The sequence below is a fragment of the Nicotiana tomentosiformis genome, chromosome 6 (genome assembly GCF_000390325.3).
Source record: "Nicotiana tomentosiformis chromosome 6, ASM39032v3, whole genome shotgun sequence".
Taxonomy (NCBI): domain Eukaryota; kingdom Viridiplantae; phylum Streptophyta; class Magnoliopsida; order Solanales; family Solanaceae; genus Nicotiana; species Nicotiana tomentosiformis.
Genome location: NC_090817.1, coordinates 701,683 through 723,885, shown reverse-complemented (window position 1 = coordinate 723,885; position 22,203 = coordinate 701,683). Strand labels below are relative to the sequence as shown.

Genomic DNA, 22,203 nt, shown 5'->3' with positions numbered 1-22,203 from the left:
TATGAGTTAGCGACTTATAAATCGCATTTGGTGATTGCGTTTTGTAAATCGCAATTTGATATTGCACATTCTAAATCGCATTTTGATTGCGTTTTCTAAACCGCAGTTGGTGACGGCAACTTTGCATATTTTGTTACTTATAATTCGCAATTTACAACACTATAAACGCATTTAATTACGACTTATAAATGGCATATTCAGGGATAAGTATTCTTTCTGTTATGCCTTCCGAGTGGCAACCATTACCATTAACTACAATCTACAAGTGGGGCAACTTTGAAAATGTAAACTTTTTGGTAATACACAAAGCAACTAACTCCATGGTAGTATGGCTTTAACTAATCTTGTACTCTCTCGTGTACACAATAATATTTCGTGTACACAATAAGTGATTTTTTTATTGTTTTTATATAAATTAAATTTTTTAATATTAATTAATAATGAAATTAATCATATTAATATTTATTATTTCTTTACATAAACACTACTAACACATACTCCAACACTATTTACTCCAAGAACAGTGTAGGAAAAAAATAATTAATTCATTCTTAAAATCTAAAAAAATTACTTATTTTGAATTATAAAAAAAGGCCAAAAAATTATTTATTGTGGACCGGAGAGAGTATTTAATTTCTGGTTTGTGTAAAAAAATCTGTTCCTATACAATTTGCTTGGTAAATATTGAAGTTACAAAATAAATGTTGCATAGTAAAGTATCAAATTAACAAAAATATCCAGAGTGTCGGCGGGGAAAATCCAGGAGGAGCTTTACAGCTAAACGGGTGGCCCACAAATTGCATCCCAATCCAGAGGCTCAAAAACTTTATTACATCACTCACATGGTTGTGGGCCCCCAACCATTTAACTCGTAGCCGTATTTCACGGTTTGCTCTCATCTCTTAGCTGTCTACTATCTATTCTTGTCATAAAATATTAAATGCATTCAATTGGAATAATATCCCATGTGCCTCTTAATTTTAACTAGTACACCTTCAAGTATAGTTCAATGGGAAAATTTTACTTTGTGCTATGTTTGAAAAATGGAGCTCATGAGATTCAAAATCTTGGGCAAAGGTAAAACATTGGATCCAGAAATTTCACTTTTTAATATAAACAATTTCGTGTGAGGCACATGACGAGAGATCTTTGTTGCTTCTGACATCTTAGGCCAAGCTTCTTCAAAGTTAAAAGTATTTTTTTTAATTTTTAAAAGTTTTTTTTTTAAAGTTAAAGTATTTGATCAAGTTTTAAGAAAAAAAAAATACTTTTGAGAAGAAGTAGAAACAATTTTAGAAAAGCAAAAAAAAAGTATCTTTTCTCCAAAACACTTCTGAGAAAAATATAATTAGAATCCGTTTTTAAAAGCTTGGTCAAATATTAATTGCTGTTCAAAAATATTTTTTAAATAAATTAACCAAACACAAACTACTTCTCACCAAAAGTACTTTTAAAAAAAAATACTTATAAGAAAAATCACTTCTCAAAATAAGATGATTTTTGCCACTATGGATTAGTCGGTCCATTAAAATAACTAATTTGAGTAGCTAATTGATATTACCACGTGTCACGGCCGACTTACTCACGTACGTCAGTGGCATCAAATAGTTCATGCGGCGCCTGCAGTCACCCCTCACTACAGACTAGCCTTTCTCCTTTCCTAGGTTTTCTAGCACATTTTTGTGCCTATGGTGGAGCTTGCCTATGAAGCTCGCTCCAACTGTGCCTCCCGTCTGATATCCAGGCTCTTGGCCTCGACTAATTTTGACGCATCGCATCTGCTGGATCTCATCCATGCGCACACCCGGGGTTAGCTTAGGACATGTCTGTCCCTCGCCTAGAACTGAGCATCGCTCTCGCGTGCATAGTCCAATCCCCAAGCTTGATACACGCCCCGTGCATCCGTACACATCTTGTGCTTCACCCCGAGTAACGGAACCTTAGTCCTTGGCCTTCGTCACGTGCGTCTTTCGTGGCATATGAACATCAATCTCTGCTTCGATATGATCTCCACATTGACATCCAAAATGCACTCTCCATCTTAACTCCTGCCTTGACATCATGTCATGGCATATTATATCCTTAATCAACTTTGATACCACGCTTCCGCTGCGCCACTCTGATGTCTAACTTTGTGGCGACCCACACATGTCAACCACACCATGAGCCTCACGGCCTTCATGTCCGTTTGAAGCTCTTCCCTCAAAGGTAAGCACATTATAATACTTCTTGGCGCAACTCTCGTAGCACTATCTCTCCCGTAGCCTTTTCACGCCCTCTGGCATAGCTCTCATAGTTCAATCGATCATGTAGCCCTTGCCTTGCCCTCATTACCTTTGAAGACTTGCTTATTACCTTTGAAGACTTGCTTGCTTCAGGACTCATAATTTCGACCACAATGCCTCTGCATAGGCGGGTCCTTCCGCACTCAATGTGGAAGATTCTTCTTAGCGCACTCGTCCCACTTGGCATACTAGCTCGGCCTTGGGAAATTCATGCTGCAACATGGAACCTTTGGCAACTCAAATGCTTCGTACCCTTTGGCAGTCAGCAAGCTCTTGGGACGTACCCTTGGTGAGTACTCCATTCTTAAAGTGGTAGCATCGCCACATTCACGAACAAAGTTTTTTATTTTCCAATTGTCGCTTCCTTAGCAGGTACCCAATGTTCCCGGTAATACATCTGTACTCGCCCTATAGACAAAAACTCTCTTAGTTCTGCTAGCACGACTTCCTGGTTCGATGTGCTTCGCACTTGGCCACATCTCAATGGTCCCCGATCATTCGGCATACCCCTTTCCAGAATGACACCTTCCAACTTAAAATTCGCTCAATTCTGAATCTTCACAATTTCCTTTGAATCTGTCTCCTCACCTTGGAGATGCCTTTTCGGCCAATTACTTAAAGCACAAATATCGAAGCAGTCAAAGAATTTCAAGTACATAAGTTGAGGGGAAAAGATTGATCAAAGGTCCTTAAGCTAAGGGTCAATATATGGATGATTTGCGTATACATTATCGTTGTCAAACCTCACGCATGGATTACACAGGGTAGACTGATCAAAGAAGAACCAAACCACAGCCTTATAAAATATAAGATAGCAACTCTAGTATTAAATTACCAATCAATTACAATCTTACTTGTACTTGCTTATGCTATACAAGTGTCTTTATCATATATGTATTCCAAGGAATCCAATAAACAAAGTGCAAATGCGTTTATAAAGAGACAGAGATGCTAAGTGGACCACAAATGAGCAACTTTGTTTATCCTATACATGAAAGCAATTAATAACAATATTCTAAACAAGGGATAAGGAGCTCTTCAATCTTCTTAGCTCCTCTCCCCCAAGAAAAGAATAGTATTCATTTTTTTTTGTTGCTTTTTGTCCTTTTCTTCACCTTTCTTGCGGTGATTTTAAAAAACATTAAATCATTAGAACAAAAGTTTCTATTAAAAAAAGAAAATAAAATTAACTGAACAATCACTTTACAGACTTTTCTTGACTATAGCCGTAATAAGAAAGATACCACCTAACAAATTTTCTCAACCCGGTTTGCAAATCAGTTGTCGGTTTATATCCGAGTTCTTTTCGGGCCGAGCTAATATTTGCATGGGTAAACGGAACGTCGCCGTTTCCTAGCATATCCACAGTATGCTTCTTAGCTTTTACCTTCAAATGCTTCTCCAACATCCCAACCATCATCGGAACAGTCACCGGCGATGTATTCCCCAAATTAAAGATCCGATAAGTAGCGGGGCCTCTTTTCTTTCCACCCGATCCGGTACTCTTCCCCGCCGTATCTAATGATCCAACACACCCTTTCACAATATCATCAATGTAAGTAAAATCCCGGGCCAAGTCAACCCGATTCTTACCCCGGTAAATTGTAATCGGTTTTCCTTGTAAAATATTCCGGGTAAATGAAAAATAAGCCATGTCGGGTCTGCCCCATGGACCATAAACAGTAAAAAATCTCAACCCGGTAATTGATAACCCGTAAATATGATTGTACGTATGAGTAATTTCCTCACCGGCTTTCTTTGTCGCTGCATATAACGAAGCAGGTTGATCAGTCCGATCCGATTCAGAAAACGGTACCTTTTCATTTAACCCGTAAACCGAACTGGAGCTGGCCCATACAATAGCGGGTTGCGGGTTAGCATTTTTGCAAGCTTCAAGAAGTGTAACAAGTCCAGCAATATTACTATGAACATAAGATTGTGGATTTTCCATGGCGTATCGCACACCCGCCTGCGCAGCTAAATGCATAACGTGCGTAAATGCTACAATATCAAAGAGCTTTGCTAACATGCGCGCATCGTTTATATCACCTTCAACGATGAAAATATTTTGAGAATTTAACAGATTTTTCCTCGCTTTTTTCAACGTGGGGTCGTAGTAATTGTTGAAATTGTCGAGTCCCACGACTCCGTCGCCTCGTTTTTTCAAGGCGAGGGAAACGTGGGTCCCGACGAAACCAGCTGCACCGGTTACAAGTACGGACATGCCGTTGACGCGGTGGATTTGGGCGGAGTCACGAACTTGTTTCTCCCAATGAAGACTACCCCAAGTGGAGGAAAGATACCTGGTACCGGAATCCATAAATGACTGAAAACTCAAATACGACGCCGTTAAAGCTATTAAGAATAACGCCCATAGGAACATTGTACTCGTTGAAGCGAAACATCTGTGGAATTGCCGATTTACAGAGTAATAAGTTTTGTCCTTGAACTTTCCTGGTGTTGATGGATACAATTGCTCTTCTAATGGCCGCATTTTCTGTAGAAAATGAGAAAAAAGAAACTTCTGGGGTTGTTTTGTAATTTACTTTTGGGTGGAGATTGAGAGACAAAAATTGAAACTTTGTTAGATGCAGAGGAAAATGGCGAAAGTTTGTTTTGAGTCTGCACCTGAGGAAAGAAGAAGAAAGAAGAGGAATATATATATTGAAAGAAAGCTTCAAAACGCGTTAAAGAAAGAGAGAGAAAGGAAAAATATTCAAAGGATAAAGAAAATTGGATGAGAGAAAGAGAGAGTTTCGAGGAGACAGCCAATGCCAAGCCAAGCAGTACAAATTTAGGAAACTGGATTTTTGCCTTTTTAGAAAGTGAGGAGAGAAAAAGAGGGGTATGGGTAAAAATAGAAACTGTAGAAAGATAGTAAATCTTTAATTGGATAATAATATTTTACCTTTAGGTGGAAAGTTTTTGGAAATCTTAGCGCACCTTTTAATTTTAATTTTCATATATATATATATATATAAACTTGTTGAGCTAATTTTTGCCATGTGATTAAATTATTTTCTTCGAATTCTTTATTCATATAATAGAAAATGCTTTAATTGGAAACAAAGAAAATGGTTTTTAATTAAGGTGCTCTAATATTCCAATTAAAGAGACACATTAAGGTGTGGAATTACAATTATTTTGACATTGATCCCAATTTGTGACAGAGTAAAGGAAAGCGTAAAATCTCTACTCAAGAAGTAAAAAGTGTATAATAGTAAGTTCCTATATTATTCTGCCTTTGGAAGAAACATAATATTGCTATTAATAAGAATTATAATGAAGTAGTAAATACTCTTTTCTTTAATAAAAATTTTAGAGTTCGAGTTTTGAGTATATGTAATTGTCTTTGATATGACACTTTCCGTTGTGAATTTGAATTTATCCGAGTAGCTAATACCAAATGAAACCAAAAAAAGGAAACGTATTGCTAAAAATCCTCACTGCAGTTGGACCCCATGAGAAGATTAAGCTACACCTTTTGTTATATTTAAAAAATTCAAAGGGCCAAATATGCCCCATATTTTCGAAAATGGTCTAAAAATATCGATCGTTATACTATTGGATTATTTATACTCCTGTCATACTTTAGGTTCAAATATACCCCGCATTTAAACGGAGGGACACGTGTCATCGTCCTGTTGGTCAATTCTAAATATCTCCTAATTAATTAAAAATACCCATTATCCATACCCGAAAAATATTTTTTTAAAACAAAACTGGAAAAAACTAAAAACATATTTTTACTAAAAACTGAAAAAATGATTTTTTTTCCAGTTTTTACAAAAAACTGCTTTAAAAAAACTGAAATATATTTTCTAGAACAATATTTTTGTAAAAACTAAAAATAAAACTGAAAAGCAATTAAAAACTGAAATAATTTTAACTAAAAACTGAAAAAAAAGAAAAGAAAATATTTGTTTTTCAGCTTTTACAAAAACACTGTTTTAGAAATTTGCTTTTTAGTTTTTGTTTTCAATTTTTACAAAAATATTGTTTTAGAAAATATTTTTCAGCTTATTTTTAAAGCAGTTTTTTTTGTAAAAATTGGAAAAATAATTATTTTTGTTTTTTTCAGTTTTTAGTAAAAAAACAATTTCAGTTTTTACAAAAAATATTGCTTTAGAAAATTAATTTTCAGGCTTTTGTTTTTCTAGTTTTTTCAAAAATATAGTTTTAGAAAATATTTTTTATTTTTTTCTAAAGCATTTTTTTTGTAAAAACTGAAAAAAAAATATTTTTATTTTTTTTCAGTTTTTAGTAAAAATAATTTCAGTTTTTTTTTTCAGTTTTTACAAAAAATAATTGCTTTAAAAAATTGCTTTTCGGGTATGATTAATGGGTCTTTTTAATTAATTAGAAGATATTTAGAATTGACCAACAGGACGATGACACGTGTCCCTTCGTTTAAATTGGGGGTATATTTGAACCCAAAATATGACTGCAGAGATATAGATAATCCAATAATATAACGGGATATTCTTAGACCATTTTTTCGAAAATAGAGAAGTATATTTGGCACCTTTAAAAAATATATGGACCTAATTTGGTGCAGCTTGCACGTCGTAATAAAATATTAATTATAACTTTTTCTTTTTTTGATGACTATACCGTATTGTGAAAAGATTTATTGTAACAATTACAATCATACAAGTTACTCAAAATCTTGAAAATTACCAGCTCAATTATTCGGGGTTGAACGCTAACTCATGATTTAGTGAGCTTTTGAATTTCCAGGGTTTAGTAAAAAAAAATAAAAAAATTAACTCTTTGATGAGACTAATGCAACTTATGCTATAAAAAAAAGATAGAGAGAAGAAATTAATAAAAACATTAACATGTAGGGTGTTATTGGCGGTGCATTGAGCCATCCATTTGAATATATTTTCTGGAATTTTCCCTGGGGCCTTCACTCTTGACTTAACTTATTTGTTTAAGTGTATAATCTCTTTCAAAAGAAAGGATTAAGATTCTAATCTTCGGTGGTTGGAATGGGAAAGAAAACTTAAAAAAAGGTTGAATGTGATATTAATTAGGTTTTAGCTTTTAAGCAAAGTGTGTTCTTTTGACCAATCCAGCACATTCTGTCTGTTGTAAACTTGTAATAATGAAAACACCCGTAAGAGCTTATACAATGATGCAGTTTAGTTTCTTGATTATGTTTTTCCACATTAGTTCTCTTTTATCTTTCTTTTGGGGGACTATACTTTAAAATGTTGAATTATATATCCTCGCTTGCAATGAAAAATATCTAACACAATTAATCGCGCGGGACCTTTGGTGGAACAAATAATCCATTTCAATCCCTCAAGTAATGAAATATTTTTTTTTAAAATATTAGAATCTAATCTCTTAATAATGGTATAACTTCCATCCTTAACTAGAATTTCTAGTTTGAAGTTTTAAGAATTAAGTCGTCTTCCATAAGAATTATTTTACTTCTCAAAATAAAACTTTCTAATGGGAATTCAAATTATTCGAATTTCGAAGTAATTACAAACCATCAAGGAAAATAAAAAGGAAAGATCTAACTAGCTTTATGCCTTTATATAGCCCTACGTCAACTTCCAAACTGTGCTCCCTTTCAATTTATAAAATGAGGAAAACAATCATCTTTCCTATCTAAAATTAAAGAGAATGCAAATATAGTTATTAGCTCTGATGAGTTAGTTGATCCTACTATTAATTTTCTGTCACCCAGTTTTCTGTCGTAATTAATTGCCTGTTTTACCAAGTTTCTAAAATCTGTTTATTCTGAGAAGTATTTTTTTTAAAAATATTTTTAGTGAGAATCAGTTTGTGTTTGGTTAATTAATGTGAAAAACGCTTTTGAACAGTAATTAGTGTTTGACCAAACTTTTAAAAACTGATTTTAAGTGTATTTTTTTCAAAAGCGTTTCTCAAAAAAGTACTTTTGAAGAAAAGCTACATTTTTCTGCTTCTCAAAAAATACTTCTGATTCTGCTCAAAAACACTTTTTTCCTTCTAAAATCTTGACCAAACATTTTAATTTTTAGCCAAAAACACTTTTGACAAAAAAGATAATAATAATAGTTTTGGCCCAAATAAAAACTTGGCCAAACAAGTTATAATTGAGGACTAAACTTATGGAATCTAAGAATAGTAGTTTGACATGATACAAGAGCTGTGAAGCAGTGTCTGTCTACAGTCTACAGGCTTGACTTTAAGATTGATCTGCCATATATATGAGCTGTGACTGTGATTACAGTAAGATATCCATCCACTCAGTCAATTATATAAATAGTACTTGCACGGACTATACGACTGACTAATAATACGGCTAAAATCTGCCATCTAGTTGAACAGGTTAATTTAGCTGGCTTTTTGTGATGACTCGCCGTGTCATCATGCCACATAAGCATCATTTAACATATATTAATACCACATGAAAACTTACATAAAAGGAATGTTTGTATTTGTAAGAAGATTCTAGAGAATTATAAACATTTCCTTTGGAAGATCCTAAATGTTTATGGATTTATTAGGAAAGTCTTTGGAATCTTCTAGGCTTGTAGAGAATTCTACAGAAAACTTTTATTTTGTAAATATTAAGGACTTGTGTAACAATTAATATTTACGCACTAGTTTTAAAGAAAGTCATTCATTTGTAATTCATCAAGCAAACAATTCAAGTTTTCTCTATTACAAAGCTTTCTTTAACAATTCTCTTGTGTTCTTTCTACCATTCTCTTAGCAAACTTGAGTGTAGTAAGACTGACTTGGCATAGCAAGAACATAAGCAAATTGTCAAGTGCCGCACGTATATTTAGTTAACGACTAAGGACGTGACATTTTGGACTAAAAGTTTGATTAAAATTAATGTCTCAAAATAAAAACATAGGTGTAAATTAACATAACATAATACACCAACCACTTCTACCTAATTTTTGTGTGTAAAATAACTTATCGTTTGGTAGGGTGCATAAGAGTAGTGCTAAATAAGGTGTATTAATGATGTTGATATTAGTTATGCTAGCATTAGTTACGTTGACATATTTCTTATTCATTGTTTGATTTGATGAATTAAAACATTGCACAATTTTTAAAATAATTATTTGGTAATAAAAATACCCTCATAACCAGTCCATCACTTTATTTTTTTAAAAGAAACATATGTTGAGGAATGTTTTTATATGAAAAAAGTTTTTAAAAAATTATTTGATTTAATTTGTCTACCTAATATAGAACTGAATATTTATTTATAAAAAAAGAAATATGCAAAGTATTTATTTATTTACTATGGAAATAATTTTATTTCCCACTCTCTTGAATTATTAGGCAAAAAAAGTTTGAATTAAAAAGAAAAAGAAAAATGAGTTGATTACAAGTGCATTTCAGTACGTACTTTATAAATTTACAATGAAGAAATTGGCGGAATATAAATATAAATATCGGAAAAAATTTCAGTATCAAACTTTATATCAAACTTGTATTAATATAATAGCATATTTTAATCAAGCATAAATTTTGAAGGGCAATTTTGTCTTTAACTAAAGCTAATTCATGTATTAAAATTCATTGCATTGTTAATACCGTGATTTCTTATGCATTAGTTATGCATAAAATAATATCACATAAAGTATATAACTAATATTTGTATAACTAATGTAAAGATTTAAAAAATATACCAATTAAGGTATTACTAATAAACAAACCTAATGCATCATACCTAGCAACCCTCAAGAAAGAGAGAACATATAACACAAACCATACTTAAATTACTCCATTTGATCTAGTACACAAGTGACAGCGGCACAAACTGGTACAAGGTACTAATTACAAATATAGGACTTTATGCATTATATATATATATATATATATATATATATATATATATATATATATATATATATATACTGTTATTCTTATTCAATACAAAAGTAGTAATCTCTCTTTTTTCTAATGGAATATTTAATTACCATAGTAACCTCCATATCCACGAGCACACATGATTCGCCTCAATTACCGGAACCAGAACCAGCTCTTGATCCAGCATATGAGCCTGCCTCTGAACCTGCACCACTTGATCTGCCTTGATTGCCTGAACCAGAACCAGCTCTTGATCCAGCGTATGAGCCTGCCTCTGAACCTGCACCACCATTGCCCGATGAAGTTGAACCTGAGCTTGAGCTAGAACTTGATCTTGAGCCAGAGCCCGATCCCGCTCCTGCACCGGCTCCTGAACCACTTCCACCTCCTAAGCCCAAGCCTACACCAGCACCAACGCCCACTCCTATACCACCACCCAAGTCTAGGCCCAAATCCTTTCGTGCCACCCGACCCTCAGAAGCCATAATAAGAGTTGACAAAACAAGCAAAGCAAGAAAGCCCAATGCCTGCACCCTAGCCATATTTAAATAGTAAAAGTACCAAAATTATAAAAGCAAACGTTTGTCAACAAGTATTCCTCTATTTAGCTAGTAATGTTTGATTTTATCTTGTTGTGGTGAAACATGATAATTGTAACGGTATTTATAGTTTTTGATGCTAAGGTTTTGGTTTGGTAAACATTAAAAATTAGAGGTAGTGGGGGACATTTTGCATTATTATGGGAATATAGTGATGAAATTAAAAATGGGCCGGACTAAAGTTTGTGGATGAGAAATAAATGCATGTAATTGAAGAAGGTTTTTTGGACTCCTCATGTGATAGCCATACTATGATGAGAGTAAGCCGACCCACGTATCATTCCACTACCATAGTGGAGTACCTATAAAATACATTATACATTCAAGGTGGACAATAATACAACACACCAAAAGAAGAGAAATGTGAATAAGGAATTGATAGACATCAGACATGTGTACCTTACAAGAATTTTAAAATTCATATTCATGAGATGGAATGCTGATAAAAAAAAGATCAAGAAAGGAGATAGAAGGTTGTGTCGGAGCAATAAATATTTAATAAACCTGAAAATTGAGTTATATTGTCTTTGATTGAGAGCGTTTTACCTCTAAATCCATAAATCCGGATTAGCAGACCCCATAAGCGAATACCGGATGACAAACCAAAGTAAAAGGAGGGTGGAATCTTCTGGATTTTAGGACTTAGGTGTGAATAAGAGTTTAGTGTGCTTGTTGTTGCTCTTCCCTTTTTTTTTACTGAGCCGAGGGTTTATCGGTAACAACTTCTCTGTCTTCTTGAAGGTAGAGGGATAAGGTCTACGTACACACCTTGGGATTACACTGGATCGTTGTTGTTGTTGTAGGTATGAATAAGAGTTTGGTTCTTGTGGCTTCAATTATACCGTAGTGCTCTAGTTATTCAGAAGTCGAGATGATTATTTGCAAAATGCAATATCACCAAATGATTACAATTAGATGAAGATTGAAATGAAGCTATGTCAAAACAAGAAGTTGACAAGAGACAGCGATAGTTATCTATATTGGAGCGTACGCGTAGTTATGTCATTGTTTAGCCTAGGGTGTGAGTTTTTGGTTAGTGAATATTACTTAGATTGATTAGCATTTAACTTTTGCAAATGCTATTAAAAGTTCAGTTTAACTAGCTTGGTAGACTTAGAATGATGATGTTAGACGGAATTTTCTTTCTTCTTAAAAAGAAGATGGAAACTTTATGAAATTTTATGTTTATTTGAAATTTTTAGAAAAAATTAGAGAGAGCAGTAAAGAGTTGTTTCTTAAAGTAGATAAAATTCGACTGTCACTCAACTTTGTGTAATTAGCTATCATCAAACTTTACTTAATTAGCTTCAACAGTTATCTTAACTGGATATTATATTTTCTGCTGAGATTTAATGACACGACAAGTTTAATATTTTTTTAAAAATAGTACCGTGAATTACTACTAATAGCCTATGGCTGATATCCCTGTTTAATGTGAATTCCAGTTCACTGTTGCATTGTCTTATAAGGCTTTTTATTTGTATACATTAAGTCCTTCAAGTCAACAATGAGGCTTTTTCTTTAAGCATTTTCGTGTTGAAATATCAACTTTGAGACCGTTTTGGCTTAATTAATTGATAAGAGTAGCTAATAAACATCAAATGTTAAAAATAATTTTAAGTGGTGAAGTTGACTTTACAAATGAACGCTTACATAATTAAATTGAAGTATTAAATAATAGTATGATATAAAGAGTTTGTCTTTTTTTCTGCCAAAAATGATGATTAAGAAGGTTTTAAAGTTATTTACACTAAAAATAAGCTGATCATTGCTAGATTTGTAATTCTAAATTGATTCAGCACAAATTTTTTTATGTTTCAACTTACTTTAAGTTCTAAATTGGTAAAGAAGACTAGTTTTAATAAAAACCACCATTTTCTGGTAATTTAAAGCTACAATACCATCCCCCCCACCCTTTTTTTTCTTCTTTCTGTGATCTCTCTCTCTCTTTACAATAAGTGAATACTGTGATAAATTTTAATAGCATACAATTTAAAAAAATTCCCTTCTTTTACACCATTTTACGATCTTATTGTAAACATCAAGGACTACGAATGCTCGAGAGTTGTGAGAGAAAGTCCTTGACTAAGTACTCAGTAAGCTTATAGTATGTTGCTTCAGTTGGATGAACACTATCAAAAAATACGTATTGTGAAGTATTTGAACACACTGGAGAAAGACTTGTACACAAAGGTCCAGCTTCAAGTAATCCACTTCCACAACATCCTCTTTTAGTTTTCTCAAATCCTGTTCCAATTAAGTAATATAGCAAATTTAGATTAATAAGAAAAAAAAGCAGTTATAAAGTATCCCGCGTTCATGCAGGTCAGGGGAAGGGTTGCATCCCAAGGGATGTAACGTAGACAACCTACCATGATGCAACCATCAGTAGCTGATTTCACGGCCTGAGCCGTTGACCTATAGGTCACAATAAGATAACTTTACTGTTGCTCCAAACAGGGACAGATGCACCATAGAACCATTGCGTTCAACTTAACCCAGTATTTTCGACGCGAAACATAAATTTATGTGTAAAAAATCACTAAAATATTGCAATAAATAGTATATATGAACCCGTAACTTTAAATGTTGAACCCATAGAACAAAAATCGTAGATCCGTCTCTGGCTCTACGGCGCCCTTCAACTTTAATAAGAAAGAATAACAAAAACAAAGTCGCATATAAATTGAAGAATTAAAAGCTCAGTACTTACCATATTGTTGTGGATTGTTAATAAGGTCTAATAGGGGATTGTATGTGTTTGCATATAATATTGTGCTTCCAGGGAGTTGTGCTTGCAATTGAGGTAATAATTTCTTAAGCTTTTGATTATAAAGTTGAGCATCAAAATTCTCATTCTCTATACAAGTTCTAAGAAGTGGAGATTTTGCAGTCATTTGAATTGGAAGACAACCAATTGGAGGCAATCCATTCAGTACAATCATACGGCATCCAAGATCATAAAGTTCCTGAAAAAGTTAGATACATTAGAATTACAATTAATTTGCAATGCTTCTAGCTAGTTTGATGGTCAAACCTTACTCGTAATAAAATTTGCTCCAAACCAATCAAGACAAGACATTTATTTTTATGCATACATTTATTTCTAAACCATGATTAAGTGATAAGTAATAGCGGAGCCATATATATTCAAGGGGTGTCAATCGGTACCCCTTTATTGGAAAATTACACCGTATAGCTTGGTAATTATTTTTTTGTATATATTGTAAATTGACTCCAATTGACCTTTTCGTTGCTTTGCTTTTTTATATTTTGACCCCTTTAGCGAAAATTTTAGCTCATAAGTATCTCAATTTTAGTGTTTAACCGCTAAGGTTAAATTGTTTGATTTGGTGTAAAAAAATTGATGCGGATTGAAAACATTTCAAATGTTGACTATGTGATTAGAATATACACCCATATTAATGAAGAACATTTTCTGGTTCTAATTACCACAAAAAAAAAAGTTATCAAAGAAGGAAAATTGGTGAAAGACAAATAGGCAAAAAGCCGGGGAAGAAAATAAGAAGGAAAAAAAAAGAGATCTCATTTTATAGCAAAGATTTTCTTATACTAACCAATTAAATAGGAGTACTAATTAATTAAAAGTTTCAAAATAGAATACATATTTCAAGTGGAAAAATTCCCATAAAAATTAAAACTATATATAGGACAATCTTAAGCCATTATCCTTTAGGAAATTTGACAAAAACACAACACAACAAAAACAAAAGTCTTAACCTTTCAGAAATGCTGAGAAATTCACAGACATGCATAGTAAAGAGTGATGAAAGACAAGGAACAGAGTGAGTAGTCTAACCTTGACAAAACTTTGCAGCTTTTCTAGCAAAAAATCTTGATACTTACTAATAGTACTGAACTGAAGTCTTCTTGTGGGTATATCATAGAAGTTAAAAACAAAGTCATTAGTTCCACAACTAATAATAACCAAACCACCTTTCACTATTTTTTCAGCTTCTGTCTTTCCTACAACCCCTTTAATTTTCTCCAAATATTCCTCAAAATATTCTAACTGTTTACTTATTGGAATTGTGCTAGTAATAGTACTGGTTAAATCATCATATCCAGAACCAGCTGATGCAAAGTTAATTCCAGTACACAATTCATTTGTTGATAAATTTGGCTGTAAATATGGAGGAACACCATTTTGTTTGAGATTTAGTAAGAAAGCTAACATGTCTGGCACAAGTTTTCCATTTGAAAATCTTCCTGTTGGGACATTGTTAGGATAATCTTTGCCATAGGGTAAGTGATTTGCTTTGACTAAAGTGAGTATGTAGTTATTATTTCCTGTATCCATTGTGGAATCACCAAAAATTAAAATGGAAGTAAAGTTTGGCATGACTGTTTGGTTAGTAATGATAATATTACAAAAGAAAAGGGCAAAGAAGAAGAATAAGAAGGCTTTAAGTGCCATTTTGGATACAAGAAATAAGACAAAAGTGCTTAGATATTGAAGTATTTCTGTATTATATGTATATTCTCACTATGGATTATTGGATTTCTTATGGTTAATTTCATGAACGTGCATACATAGATATATAGCCAGGAATTTGTTTCTTACACAACTACACAATCAATATGTTTAGTCTTCTCAGACGTAATTATTTTTTTCTAGATGGAATTGAATGTGAATATAATTTGTCAGAAACAAATTAAGAGACTCTAAAAGATTAACAAAAAAAGCTTAGAGTATTAATTAAAGAAAATTTTGAGTCTGATATGTTGGGCCATGCGGCTACAAACCCGTGGGTAAATTGCAGTAAAAATATCACGAGTTAGCCAGTTTTCGGACTGGTAATTCAAAAATAGCCAGCATTTGCAAAGTCATTAAAAAATAGCTACTATTTTGCTGCATCACGGACCAGTCCAGCATAATATATGAACTTCCAGCATATTATGCTGAACCGGTATATTATACTGGATTGAACAGTATTTTCGTTCAGATTTATCTTTACATGAAAAATGACTAAATTTCGATTACTTTGGAAACTGTAGCTATTTTTCAATTACCACTTGTAAATCTGACTATTTTTGAATTTCTCCCTAAATTGCACGAATAGGATCATTCCGTGTCGCAGTTTAAATTTGAGCTCTGTTAAGAAAAGTCTTAAAAAAATAGCCTCAAATTAGAATTTTGCAAAGCACTCCCGACCATCGCCAAAATTTTTATATGGTGATCACCAGAATTTGCCATAAAACCTGACGGGTGGAAGAGAAGATGAAACAGGAGAGAGGAAAAGCACAATGATGGAAGGAAACAACGAAGAGTCGCTACTTAATAGAGATTTAATTTACTTATTTTGGATATTGATGTAGGCTCGGTCTCGTACTTAATATATGTCCTGCATGTAATTGAAATGATTTCGTTTTATGGTCATTACGCATAACTTGTGCCTTTGGATTATTATTAACCCAACTTTAGTCCTGAAAAAAATTAGAATTTTCTTCTATATTTGAATTCTGCATAGGATTATTACCTCTTAACTCTCCTTAACCAGCCAGTTCCAGTTTCCTTTTTTTTTTTTTTTTTTTTTAAATTTAATTATTCTTATTTGAATAATTCAAACTTGTGCCGCGAAGTGTCCAATAAAGGCAAAAGGTTTCCTACCCGAGATCTCTCCATTGACATGGCTCAAATCCGAAATCCTAATTATACCATGTTCTACTTAATTATGTTTCTGAAAGTAATGACTTCTAATTAAATCAACCAGGCCACTATTTGGAGTACTACTTTCTTAATTTGTAAGTATATGGATGAAATTAACAAAGAAGAGTTTGCCATATTTGATATGTGATGAATCATAATTTTGATACGTAATGTTTTCTTTCTCCGTCTTAAGCCAAGACGTCTGTCCATGTAAAGCTTATCACTTGGTCGTTTTGGATACTAAAATAATTTACTTTTCCAAACAATGTTGTCTTTGTCAGAGTGATCTCAAAGGACTTTTTTGAAAAGCTAGCTAATGAGTATTAAATTTTCTTTTTTAAGATGTGCTTAGAGTGAGAGTGAGATAGAGAGTTGAATTAACAAGTGAAGGAGTGATACATTAATTTATTTATTGCAACAAATGAAGTAATAGCCGAGTAAAATAGCTTAATAGTACAATTTTAAGAAATAAAAATCACGGGTTCAAGCCGTAGAAACAGTCTCTTGCAAAAATGCAGGGTAATGTTGCGTACAATAGACCCTTGTGGTCCGGTCCTTCCCCGAAATCCGCGCATAGCGGAAGCTTAGTGCACCGGGCTGCCCGTTTGTAGAAAAATCAAGGGCTGCCAATTCTTGAGAATTTTAAGAGAAGGTCCTTGACTAAGTAGTCAGTAATCTTATAGTATGTAGATTCAGTTGGATGAATGCTATCAAAGAATATGTATTGAGAAGGATCTGAACACAGTGGAGAGAGTCTTGTACACAAGGGTCCTGCTTCAAGTAGTCCACTTCCACAACACCCTCTTTTTGTTTCCTCAAATCCTGTTCCAGTTAAAAAATAAAAACAATTTCAGTAACAATTAAGAACAAGAAATAGATTATTAATTTGTACGAAGTACAAGAAATATTAACATATTTGACTGGAACAATTATGAAAGGGTACAATGGAGGGATAATATAGGTCACATGCCCGGCCTATTGGACTAATAACAGGTACTCCCTCCGTTCACTTTTCGAAAGTCAATTTGACTAATCTTGAAGCTAAATAGGATTTGATTTTTTTAATATTTTAAAATTAAAATTTAGATATTTGAAAATTATACGAAAAATACTATTATTTACATTTCGTCTCATATCAATATGGTGAAAATATACATGTTAAAACATGATAAGTAAAAAAGTGAACGGAGAGAGTATATATTATCATATGTGAGCTTTTCATTTTTTGAAAATGTCATGATTCTTTGGACAAATTAAAAAGGTAAGTGTATCATATAAAATTAACATAACATAAACTGAAACAAAATGGTCTTGCCTAAACTTAATTGAAAAATTACCATATTCTTGTGGATTGTTGATAAGGTCTGATACACGAGCATAGCTGTCTACGTATAAGATTTTGCTTCCAGGAAGATGTGCTTGCAATTGAAGTAACAAATGCTCAAGCTTTTGATTATAAAGTTGAGCATCAAAATTCTCCCTTTTTATGCAAGTTCTAATAAGTGGAGACTTTGCTGTCATTTGAATTGGAAGACAACCAATTGGTGGCAGTCCATTTACTATAATACTGCGGCATCCAAGATCGTATAGTTCCTAAAAAAAAATAGATATATTACACGTTAGAATAACGATATGCAACTAAGAATATTGGTGTCACTAAAGTCCATTTTTATCCATTGACACATATCCAAGGGGACAAAAATAGACTTCAGTAACAGCAGAGAAGGCTAAGAGCTCACAAATATGCATAGTAAAGAGTGATGAAAGATAGGGATGTGTGTTAATAAGATATAATTAAGCTAACAAAATATACTCCACCGTTTAAATTCAATATATTTCAGAAATAGCTGTTATGAGTTCCGTCACTCATTATCAAAAAGAATTTTTATAATATACTTAGCCACGAAAGAAAATCATATTCGAGAATGTTAAAAATATAATTAAATAAATAAAAGTGTACATTCACCTGCCGATCAAATTTCTAAATGAGTTAATGACACAGTTCTGCAATAGAGTAACACTAATTACCTTCACAAAATTTTGCAGCTTGTCTAGGAGAAAATCTTGGTACTTACTCAAGCTGAACTGAAGCCTTCTTTTGGGTATATCATAAAAGTTAAAAATAAAGTCATTAGTCCCAGCACTAACAATAACCAAAGCACCACTCACTATTCTTTCAGCTTCCCTCTCTCCTACAACTTCTTTAATTTTCTTCAAATACTCTTTGAAATAATCTAACTGTTTTCTCATTGGAATTGCACCAGAAATAGTAGTAGTTAACTCATCATATCCTGAACCAGCTGATGCAAAGCAAATTCCAGTGAGCAATTCATTTGCTGGTAAATCTGGCTGCATATAGGGAGGAACACCATTTTTCTTGAGTTTTAAAAAGAGAGCTAATATGTCTGGCACTAATTTTCCATTAGAAAATCTGCCAGTGGGAGAATGGTTTGGATAATCTTTGCCATAGGGTGGATGGTTGCCTTTGAATATAGTAAGTATGTGGTTGTTATTTCCAGTATCCACTGTTGAATCTCCAAATACTAGAATGGATGTGAATTTTGGTATTGATTGGCTAGTTATGATATTTGAGAAGAAAAGTGTAAAGAAAAAAAAGAAGAAGAAAGCTTTTATTAGTGCCATTTGTGGTAAAGAATAAGATAAGAAGCTTAGATAGTGAAGCTTTATCCTTTTTGTAATATTCCTAGTATGGAGTCTTGGGTGCTAATAACAACACGAATATATATAGCTAGGATTTGCATTTGTTACCAAAACTACACAATTCCTTATCTATTTGTTTTTTTGGCTACAATAGATACAAAGATCATTTTAGCCGATGTCGAAACTATTTATATTCGATAGCTTCAAACGTATATAAAATTTGTATATTTTTTTAAATAAATATACAAAAATATATACATACATACACACACATATATATATATATATATATATATATATATATTTCTTTTACAATTATTTTAAAAGCGGCTATATAATGTCATATTTTCAATCAGTCAACTTGGTTTATTTCAAGTGAATTTGGCCCAAGTAACTGTTAATGTTTATAATTTATTTTATTTTTGAAGAATTAAACGTTATTTTAAAAACTTATAGGGAGTTTAATGTTCCCTTTCGTTCACTTTTACTTGTCCACTTTGGATATTTTATGCCCCTTAAAAAATAATAATTGTAGTATGCATTTTACCATATAACCCCTAATAATGATAGTATTTTAAAAAGCATTGGAAAATAATTTCGGAAATGAGTAATTAATGATAAGGGTAAAACAAGGAAAACAATTGCCTTTCTCTTGATTTACTTAAAATAAACAAGTAAGAGTGAAATATATTTTTAGTATAGTGGACAAGTAAAAGTGAACGGAGGGAATACAATTAAATTTTAGTGCTTCCATATTTGAACGCTCTGTTGGATTACTATGTTTTGAGTCTCCTTAGTCATTTAGTTTACACTATGTGATAGCTTCTGAATTTTGTTGTCTCATCTGAATACATTTTGGAACTTAAAACATATTATAAGGATCTTTTATTAGGACTATTTTCTATAAAGGAACACCTACTATTTTTAGTGCAAAAACTGCGCCCTTTTCTCTGGATTGAACACAGATATATATAACAAGATAAATAATGCTGAAACCTTAGTAACAACAAAAATACTGAGAACTAATTAATTACAAGTCATTTAATTCTTACCCTACATATTTTTCCCACATGGTGGCCATAAAGAGAAACAAATGTGAGATGATAAGTAACAAAGACATGGTAACAAGGAATGTTCCAAGTCTTGACCATTTCCCCTCTATTGTTCGTAAGTATCCTTCCTTACAAGCATGACAATTGTAGCATAACACTGTTTCTTCATTTTGCCACAAATCGCAGTTTTTGTCGAACGTCGCAGAATCATCAATTGGTGAATTTACTTTCCTCCAAAATGTTGCGTTTATGAATTCCATCTCGCAAAGTGATGGTGGACTGCAACATCCAGACTTCAAGAAATTATGTAAAAATGAAAGTATGTTAGTAATAACTACTACTCCGTATAACATTCAACATATAGTAAGCTAAATAGGTGAAGAAAAATTGTCCACCCTCGCAAATATGGAATCCTATTCAATATATATTTTTAATGTGTCGAATAATTGTCCATTTCCCGTACGGATTTGAGTACGAATGGCCCACCCCAAAGAGCGAATAGTACTTTTTTACTTAATCTTGATCACTCCCTTAAGAATAGGAAGCAATAGAAAGGTGAATCCATCAGAGAGTATTCTACCATGAGCTGCCAAAGTATGCTCATGAGTCATCAATCGTCAATCTCTAGACCAAAGCTGACCGGTACAACCACGTGTCATCCTTTTATCGTTTATATGATTTCTTAGTTTCATGGTACAATATATAAAAGCCTATTATGTTTAAAGGTCTTTATAATAACATAACCAAGTAAATTAAATGTCACTAAGCGAGTATATATAGGATGTGAATATTACCTCAATTGAAGACAACTTAATAGTTGTGAAATCATAAGATTTCAGCATATATGTCCTGGAGATTAAATCATTGCAAGTTTTTGTGGAGTATATGCAAGTTTTGATATTGCTCCATATCTCGTCGTCATGCACTGTCATCTTTAGCCATGCTGGAGAACCAGGAACACCTCGAGCCTCCATTTTATACGATCCAACGAGGCCAAGACCAACGATTAACATAATGATCAGTGGCACCATAGCTAAAAGAAGTCCAAGAACTGGAAAACGAGACCTAAAATAAACTACGACGTTGCTGATGAAGAAGACAATGATCAAGCCAATGGCAATACCTATTTGTAACTTTGGCAAGTTCATTAACTCTTCACAATCATATTGTCGTACGTAAAATAGCCATATTATACCAAAAAGAATTGGAAGAGATAAAAAGAAAGAGAATATAACCAATGGAAGCACAATATGATCCATTTGTAGTTTACTCTTAGCTTCTTTCATTTTAGGTTCATCAAATTCTAATTTCACTTCATTTTTAACTTCAGGAACAGCCACTACTACTGCTTCTGCCAAATTAGGATTTTCAGCCATGATTGTTGTTGATGTAGGAAAAGTGAGAGCACTATCAAAATTATGTTGTAGGGTTTTATGATGAAAACTACTACTAACAATTTAAGAGCTTTTGCCAACTAAAAGAAATAAGATTATTATCTTCACAGGTGCTATAAAGTCTCAAAGTAGTTAAGGAATTAGTAAATGTTGACCACATCTTACCTCCTAATCCTGATTTAACGCTTTGTGCATAAATATTTATTTGAGTCAATATGCACGTACTAACTTCAAAATTTTTATTGTACTATATTTGGAAGTTCCTAAAGTACTAGAGGAATTAGAAGTTGAAATTTTTTTTCCATTTTAGATTTTTATAAACAAAATTTTAAATATTCATCTTCACTCATTTCTAGTCATTAGACTTTGACTAATAAATTCAGTGATTTAATTCTAAACACTAAAAAATTGAGGGATTTTTGAAAAAGATCTACTCTCATATTAGAAATTTGGGACTTTAATTTGTTTTGATATTTAATATTGATGAGTGCAGTCTTAAATTATTTTTTTTGAAATGAAGAATCATTTCAAATTGCTAAGAAATTAATGAACTAAATAAAACCCTATCTATCACTTGTTACTCTTTATTAAGCTTAATACCAATTATCTTCGTGTAATGGGTACGGATTAGCTCCAATAGGAAAGCTCTAGTGATTTTTCAATACATATCTAGACGACTGCATTTTCTTACAACAATTATAGTACATA

The 22,203-nt window shown here is 32.7% G+C and overlaps 5 protein-coding genes across 5 annotated transcripts; all 5 read right to left on the bottom strand.

Annotated features, from left to right (window-relative positions):
* Positions 1-3,241: 3,241 nt before the first annotated feature.
* Positions 3,242-5,070, bottom strand: LOC104096106 (UDP-glucuronate 4-epimerase 1-like). Its single transcript, XM_009602415.4, has one exon. It carries the CDS (start codon positions 4,777-4,779, stop codon positions 3,484-3,486), a length of 1,296 nt encoding a protein of 431 aa, XP_009600710.1. The 5' UTR covers positions 4,780-5,070; the 3' UTR covers positions 3,242-3,483.
* Positions 5,071-10,005: 4,935 nt separating this feature from the next.
* Positions 10,006-10,762, bottom strand: LOC104096107 (glycine-rich cell wall structural protein 2-like). The gene has a single exon (XM_033656083.2). It carries the CDS (start codon positions 10,658-10,660, stop codon positions 10,268-10,270), a length of 393 nt encoding a protein of 130 aa, XP_033511974.1. The 5' UTR covers positions 10,661-10,762; the 3' UTR covers positions 10,006-10,267.
* A 1,996-nt stretch (positions 10,763-12,758) lies between these two features.
* On the bottom strand, positions 12,759-15,155 carry LOC108945125 (GDSL esterase/lipase At2g24560-like). The gene is made up of 3 exons (XM_033656085.2): positions 14,538-15,155; positions 13,431-13,686; positions 12,759-12,964 (listed from the first exon to the last, which is right to left on the bottom strand). Exons 1-3 carry the CDS (start codon positions 15,153-15,155, stop codon positions 12,759-12,761), a joined length of 1,080 nt encoding a protein of 359 aa, XP_033511976.2.
* Positions 15,156-16,786: 1,631 nt separating this feature from the next.
* LOC104096108 (GDSL esterase/lipase At2g24560-like) lies at positions 16,787-19,116 on the bottom strand. Its single transcript, XM_009602417.4, has 3 exons — positions 18,417-19,116; positions 17,726-17,981; positions 16,787-17,210 (listed from the first exon to the last, which is right to left on the bottom strand). The coding sequence occupies exons 1-3, from the start codon at positions 19,029-19,031 to the stop codon at positions 17,005-17,007; spliced, it is 1,077 nt and encodes a 358-aa protein (XP_009600712.1). The 5' UTR covers positions 19,032-19,116; the 3' UTR covers positions 16,787-17,004.
* A 946-nt stretch (positions 19,117-20,062) lies between these two features.
* LOC104096111 (tetraspanin-15-like) lies at positions 20,063-21,511 on the bottom strand. The gene is made up of 2 exons (XM_009602419.2): positions 20,896-21,511; positions 20,063-20,394 (listed from the first exon to the last, which is right to left on the bottom strand). The coding sequence occupies exons 1-2, from the start codon at positions 21,475-21,477 to the stop codon at positions 20,098-20,100; spliced, it is 879 nt and encodes a 292-aa protein (XP_009600714.1). The 5' UTR covers positions 21,478-21,511; the 3' UTR covers positions 20,063-20,097.
* Between the last annotated feature and the right edge of the window lie 692 nt (positions 21,512-22,203).

Coding starts and splice junctions, on each gene's coding strand:
- LOC104096106 (XM_009602415.4), bottom strand. CDS start 4,779: ATGCGGCCATTAGAAGAGCAATTGTATCCATCAACACCAGGAAAGTTC.
- LOC104096108 (XM_009602417.4), bottom strand. CDS start 19,031: ATGGCACTAATAAAAGCTTTCTTCTTCTTTTTTTTCTTTACACTTTTC. Junction 17,982..18,416: donor AGCTGCAAAATTTTGTGAAG/GTAATTAGTGTT, acceptor ATTTTTTTTTAG/GAACTATACGATCTTGGATG. Junction 17,211..17,725: donor CAACAATCCACAAGAATATG/GTAATTTTTCAA, acceptor TAACTGGAACAG/GATTTGAGGAAACAAAAAGA.
- LOC108945125 (XM_033656085.2), bottom strand. CDS start 15,155: ATGGCACTTAAAGCCTTCTTATTCTTCTTCTTTGCCCTTTTCTTTTGT. Junction 13,687..14,537: donor AGCTGCAAAGTTTTGTCAAG/GTTAGACTACTC, acceptor TAACTTTTTCAG/GAACTTTATGATCTTGGATG. Junction 12,965..13,430: donor TAACAATCCACAACAATATG/GTAAGTACTGAG, acceptor TAATTGGAACAG/GATTTGAGAAAACTAAAAGA.
- LOC104096111 (XM_009602419.2), bottom strand. CDS start 21,477: ATGGCTGAAAATCCTAATTTGGCAGAAGCAGTAGTAGTGGCTGTTCCT. Junction 20,395..20,895: donor TTAAGTTGTCTTCAATTGAG/GTAATATTCACA, acceptor AATTTCTTGAAG/TCTGGATGTTGCAGTCCACC.
- LOC104096107 (XM_033656083.2), bottom strand. CDS start 10,660: ATGGCTAGGGTGCAGGCATTGGGCTTTCTTGCTTTGCTTGTTTTGTCA.